Consider the following 7,054-nt stretch of genomic DNA (forward strand, 5'->3'; position numbering starts at 1 on the left):
GGAATATTCATGTGAAAGAGCTGTCTAACTTTTATAGTTAGTGTAATTTTAAATTGCCTCATTTTGTAAATAAATGTAAATTAATTTCGTGATAATGTTGCACCGTGCTTTTTTATTTATATATTTTTTTCACCTTTAAAAGGTCCATTATTTGTTCAAAGAAGCACCCAAATTAAACCCATGGTCACAGGAAATTTATAAAACTTCTCAATTGACTTCCCACTCTGACTCTCACTATTCTCAATTGCTCATGTCTATTAAAACTGAAATATAATATTTAATAAGGTTTGGGTGAGTGGGGTTAGTCGAACCTCATTTAATTTCACAACAGTTTATATTTGCCACTGTTGGCACTTGGCAGATGACTTTGGTGTACCCCAGAGTTCTAGTTTAAGTAGATAGTTTTTAGTTTAAGCAGAATGTTTTCAGTTTAAGCATATCGTTTTCAGTTTAAGCAGATCGTTTTTAGTTTAAGCAGATCGTTTTTAGTTTAAGCAGATCGTTTTTAGTTTAAGCAGATCGTTTTTAGTTTAAGCAGATCGTTTTTAGTTTAAGCAGATCGTTTTTAGTTTAAGCAGATCGTTTTTAGTTTAAGCAGATCGTTTTTAGTTTAAGCAGATCGTTTTTAGTTTAAGCAGATCGTTTTTAGTTTAAGCAGAATGTTTTTAGTTTAAGTAGACTGTATTAGTTTAAGCAGATTGTTATTATTTTAAGTAGTAATTTTTATAGTTGTTTATATCAAAGTTTTGATAATATTAATTTTGTATGTAAAATATAAAACACTACTTTGTCAAGTTTCTGAAATTATTGGAGCATGATATCAAAGACATGTCAACATTACCAAACATTTATTGAAATTGACAATTTTGAGTACTCTTAACAAGCGTCGATTTGGCAGAATAACAGGAGGGGGGTCTTAATGGGAACTCGCGACGCTGAATAAAAGGGGGGGGTCTTAATGGGAACTCGCGACGGAGAATAAAAGGGGGGTCTTAATGGGAACTCGTGACGGAGCATAAAAGGGGGGGTCTTAATGGGAACTCGCGACGGAGAATAAAAAGCTATAACTTGCTTTGAGACCTAACTATGCCAAAAGTCTATAATATCTAGCGTCGATTTTGACAGAATAACGGGAAACTTTGGGAGCTCAGACAGAGACAATAGCTATAATCTGTTTTTACACCAAACTAAATTTTTAAAGGAATGGGAAGCTCTGACTCTAATTGTGTTAGGAATATTTTTTTAACTTCTAACTACAAAAGTGCCTTCACTTTTTCTCGTACCCTACAAACTTATAAAGATCGTTTTTGTTTGAAAGTATCATTGCTTTAAAAATTCAAATGCTTTGATTAGAATCAAGACCTAAAAAGTATCAATAAGACTGAGTTTATCACTTGACTGAAGGATAAGATATTAATTTTTCTTTTTGATTGAAACTTAAAGGCATGCTTAAGAAAAAACAACGTTCCATTACCGTTTTCCGTTGAAATATCTTATTTTACTGGTAATAAAATTCAAAAATTTACTTATCTCGGCTTTTCGACCACAATTCCATTCCCCGAAAACATTTTATCATTACATTAACTACTTTTAAGAGAGTACGTGTATGGCTTGCATTTTAAAAGGTTCTTAAAGACGTAACATCCCCATTCGTGCCAGGCACGCTTCGCAGTGGAACATTTTAATTATTCTAAAACCATGGCGGCAAATTCAATAGGGATTCTTTCCCATTTAGTAATTACTTTGTAGTTATGCTAAACAGGGCCAAGTTTTTTGGGCTTCGTCTGCGGTTTACATGTAATATATTTCCTGTTACTAATGTCTAAAAGGTGGTCTTTTAAAAATTAGTAATACCTATTGTAATAATACTATGTTAAATGATTTTATGATAACTTTGCATATTAACCAGCAATTAAATAAGAAAATAAATTATATGCTTCGCCTCTAGCAAATAAACGATTCTTAAACAAATAGTAATTTTTATCCAATTGGGAAAATATTTTATTATCTTAAATTGTTTTTTTTTATTATTTCATTTTTCTTTAAAATAAACTCGAAATACCGTCACCGTCCACCAATCCATCCTCTAGGGACGGTCTAGAGTCCTACGTTGGTTGTTGGAATCTTGGTCTCTTTGACCCCTAGACCGTCTTAGGGGTGGCGGCTGAGTTAGTGGTGGTGCCATTGATGGTCGGTGACTGCGATTTCCTGAGGTTGGGGAGGTGCAACAGGAACTCCGGATGTGGACGATGTTGTTACATCCATCGATTCCACGAAAAGGTTTAGAAACATCTCCCCCCGCGCTCGGTTCTCAGTGAGGTTCTCGGGTCCCATAGCTGCACCTAACAGCACGCACACCCACTTATTTATTCCATTTTCATTCTCTTTATTTATAAACAAAAGTTTCTTATTTTACTCACCTCCATAACCCCACCGCATTTGCAGAATTTTTCCTTCAGTTTCCTTACAATCTGGAAGTATGGGAGATATACCTCCACGACACCCTTTCCCTCACTGTGACATATCAGTGAGAATTGTGCTTTGACATTCAAGATCAAGTCAGCATTGACTGTGATAGATATTAAAGAATTGTCATTCTTCGGATTAATTTTTAGAAGTTTCAGACAACTCGGTTTTATACTGAGGCACCATCCTTGATCTTGAATCTTCATCCAGTCGGGTGACGCAAAATCAACTAAGAGCCAAAATGGTCTTAGATCCCCAGAAACAGATGGATTATTTAATAATCCTGCGATTGCTTTATCATTTGTTGATGTGATTATCTTCATGAGAAAGTCAGAGTTCAATTAGGCCTATTTAAGCAAAATATTAACAAGGAACAGACGCGCCATTTCTAAGGATGAAACAATAAACAAACAGAAATATCACTGCCTGACTTGTCTTCAAAGGAAAAGGATGGTAATATTTTATCAGCAGCTACAGTACAGATTCAACACTTGAGGGCTTCACCTGAGACATAATTGCACTATTAACCATTAAATTCAATGCGAGTACTATCCTTACTACTGACAGAAATCGAATCCACTTCACAATCATTAAAAGTCAAAGTTCCATCCATTCCACTTACATTGATTGCCTAAATAATTAGAAAGTTAGTTAATGTTTCGCAACTTGTGAGTGCTCACCAGATTTTCTGACCAGATATTGAATCGTATGAAAGAGGATATAAAACCAGAAACCTTAGCACCAGAGCATCAGTACTTCAATTTACTACTGGACGAAATGAAAACCAAAGAAGATCTAATATGTAAAACCAGGAATAAATGGAGGGGTTGGAATGGCTAAAGGCAAATTCCCATAGGGGTGAAATGAACTTCGAAACAACGGGTGTGGCTTATTCTACTTAAACGACGTCAATCACGTCATACACTGACGAAAAAATCGTATTTCGGTCTGAACGCCTCTCATTGGTTGGCTAAAATTCGTCTGGTCGTTCAATTCCCTTCCGAGCCCCGGCCCTGGGGAGAGTAGTAATCGGCATTCGGCAAAAGACGGCAATGAACGACGCTAGTGATTTAGTGCCTTTAATTAGGCCTAGTTTTGAAATTTTAGACGTGGGTTTACGAAATTTATTACAATCGTTTGATGACTTAGATGTAACTGCTCTAAATGACAAGGAAACTGGAACTTTCGCGTTTAATATTACTCGAAAACATCAGGTTTATTATCCAAGAGACAAGCCAAGGCCTAAGGAAAAAACCCTATTAGAAGAAAAATCCTTGGAGTTTTCTCACCTGAATTGTATAACAAATCCGATCAGAATTATGATAAGTGGTTACAGTTTGAAAGCAAGTCTTCAAGTGTTTGGTAAAGAAGTTGAATGTGTAACGGGGATAATTAAACACTGTGATAACCCGCAACTATTAACTTCGGTCAGTGACCCTCCACCGGAACCAATTCTATTAGAGGATGCCAACCTTTGGGAAATTTCAAAAGATTTAATTAACCTTATTAAAAAAATTACTGTTTATGGCGGCTATGAATTATGTGAAGGATTTACAATTCATGATCTTAATTTAAGCGCTGATGGTTTGGAAAGGTCATTGCCGAATTCTTTATCTAAAAGGAAATTGCATTTTACTAGGTACGAAGCACCTAAGTGCACTTCTCTTATAAAACCAGGTCGCCGCGCAAACTTCAATTATTGTCAAGAGTGTGGCAAGTGGATTAGCACCTACAAATCACACTTTCGTAAAACCAGCGGTAAAAGAAAATCAAACGAGCCTGTCTTTGAAGAAACTGTCTCTGTTGAAGAGGCTAGTACAACAAATACGATTTCAAATTTGGAATGTAAAAATGACTTTCAAACACCTACTGTGAAAAAATGTCGTACAGATGTGAGTTCTAGAACCAAAATATCAACTTTAAGCCATCGATCTCGACACATTAGGATTAGAAACATCAGATCAGATAGGGAAAACTCAAAAATCAAAATTCAGAGACTACAAAAGAAATTATCAAGCCTAACAGTATCGTTAACGGACGCAGACAGTAACGAACTAAAGATTTTGACAAATGCAATTGATATCCCTGAAAATAAACATCTTTTAGACGATGCTATTAGTCAATCCAAAAATGCTACCGTTTCTAGAAGGCTACGTCAAATATGGAATAAAGATAGAAGATCAGTTCACGCCAATCAACAAGAACAGTTCTTTAAGGATCAAATAAGAAATCGAACTGGATTTAGGGGCAATACCTGGTCATTAGTTACATACAGATTGGCATTGGCTATTTACGTAAGAAGCCCATCAGCTTTTAAGGCTTTAAAAAGCTTTCATATTTTAAATCTTCCAAGCGAATCATCTCTGAGATCTTTTACTACCGCTAGACTTCAAAAAGGTGGTTCGAACTTTGAATATATAAATGAGCAAAAGCAACTGTACGACAAAATTAAAGAAGAGAAATTGTCAAAGGGATTATTACCCCCTCTAGGCGAAGGAATTATTGTCTTTGATGAAGTCCGCGTAATATCTAAAGTAATGTGGAATTCCACGAACAACAAATTACAAGGTCTGGCAATGAAGCCAGAAGAGTACGCTGGTCTGACTGATGTTTATGCTATTATTGGCAACGACGCTGATGACAAGCCTACGGATTATATCTTGCAGTTCCTTTGGAGAGACGTGTCCTCTGATTTTGATGTAATAGGCCCTTACATAACGTCTAATGGCCCAGTTAAAAATGACGTAAGTTGTACAACCATAGAGTTAAGTGTAAATCCAATACAGTTTATTGTATTTAAGGTTCTAGTTGCTTGTTTATTGGATGTAATCCGTGTTTTTGAATCCTTGGATTTCCACGTCAGGGGAATCGTTTGCGATGGCGCAAGTACAAATTTGAACGTCATAAAACAGTTCTTGAAAACTAAAGGGCCTTTTGGAATGAAAAAAGACGCTCCCGCTATTAAGAGACACGTAATAAATCCATGTTTCCCACATCCTTTTCGACTGAACCATGAGATACATTTCATAATTTGCCCAAGCCATGAAGTAAAATATTTTAAAATTTCTCACTAAGGTTAGTGTATTAAAGTAATTTTGCATTTAGCTGAAAAGTCTGATAGCTGCTCTTTATTCGTCGAAATTGAAAGGAACCAAGTTTTTTTAGCTGTATGGGACTGTGTTTGGATGGAGCGCTATTGAGCATGTTTATGATGAGGATGTGAAGAGGGGAAAAGAAGGAAATTCTAAAAGGGTTAAAGGATTGCGAAAAAGCTACGTGATTCGTGACAGTTGGACCAGGTTAAACGTTCGGCCCGCAAAAATTATGCAGGTAAAGTTTTGTTAAAAACTAGTTTGTACCCCTATTTTTCTGTCGAATTGGAAACTGTGACTCTTCAGATTTTAATGAAAAATTATTTTATAGGAGTCAGAAATGCTAATTGCCCTTCATCAAATAGCGATCCCATTGGATGGCCCAGTACCACCACATTCACAGGAAATATTGATGACGAGGGAGTATTTGCGTCACCTTAAAATGATATTTGAAGATGGTTTACTCTCAAAGTGTGTGAAAATTAACAACCCTGCGCATGAAGTATTTAATCAACTCTTAGAAGGACTAAGTTTTTTTGAAAACTGGTTGGATTACCATCTTGAGAAAAATGAAACATTTTGTCCAACATCAGTAAACCAGAAACAATTCCTGTCTTGGCAGACTTGGGATCTGCTAAGGATAATGCTCCATGGATTTATTGGATTTGCAAAAAGTTTCGTCACAGCTCATCCCGGATATTTCATACTACCTTCACGCATCAATGGAAGCTGTATTGAAAGCCTTTTCGGGCAAATGAAATATGACGCAGGATCAAAGCTAACAGGGCTAAATTACCAGCATGTTCAAAGGTCACAGATAGTAAGACGTGATTGTCAGGGACATAGATTTACTAATGACGACTATCGAAATGCTCCATTAGCAATTGCGGAAAGCACTTTGAAGCGAAAAAGGTATCCCCGAGCTAAAGCTAGAAATATTTTTCCAACTTAAATTTAAATGAAATTAACGTTAAAAATCTGAACTCTCTGGGCTTTTATTTTTAAGACCCTTATTAAAACATAAAGTGTTTACACATGTAGGAACTTTGTAACTTTGTAACTTTATAAATTTATAAATTCAATCTTTTTGGTGCTGTAACATTTCTCTTTTGTCGTTTCGAAACTACAGTTGACTGACTAGGCTTATCACAGTTTTTGCTCTTAATTACGTCCGTCGGTTCATGTACTTTGTAGTCTCCCTTTTCATTCTTTAATTTTTTGATGAGATCGTGGCTTCCAATGGCCGAGACTTTATTTGGACTAGAAAGGTTATCAATTTTCTCTAGAGCTCTTCGTTTTAAAAAGTCATTGCAACTAGGTTTACTCCTGGCAACTTTGTGCATGCTTTTATCGGCTATCACAGTGTTGTTATCCCTTCCTGTAACTCTTATCGCACTTTTCCCAGTTTTCTCTTTAACCTTTGTAGGTTTCTTTATGTCAACAGCTCCAGTGTCAATAACCTGGAAAACCTCTGAACTATTGACACAATTTTCGGT

At 36.0% G+C, this 7,054-nt stretch overlaps 1 protein-coding gene across 1 annotated transcript; it reads left to right on the forward strand.

Annotated features, from left to right (window-relative positions):
* Nucleotides 1–3,518: 3,518 nt before the first annotated feature.
* Nucleotides 3,519–6,572, forward strand: LOC149632483 (uncharacterized). The gene is made up of 4 exons (XM_089851060.1): nucleotides 3,519–5,210; nucleotides 5,268–5,513; nucleotides 5,572–5,796; nucleotides 5,890–6,572. The coding sequence occupies exons 1-3, from the start codon at nucleotides 3,519–3,521 to the stop codon at nucleotides 5,629–5,631; spliced, it is 1,998 nt and encodes a 665-aa protein (XP_089707186.1). The 3' UTR covers nucleotides 5,632–5,796; nucleotides 5,890–6,572.
* The last annotated feature ends 482 nt before the right edge of the window (nucleotides 6,573–7,054 follow it).

This window comes from Phalangium opilio, unplaced genomic scaffold (genome assembly GCF_054372755.1).
Source record: "Phalangium opilio isolate 3A_F unplaced genomic scaffold, DU_Popi_V2 ptg000099l_1, whole genome shotgun sequence".
Classification (NCBI taxonomy): Eukaryota; Metazoa; Arthropoda; class Arachnida; order Opiliones; family Phalangiidae; genus Phalangium; species Phalangium opilio.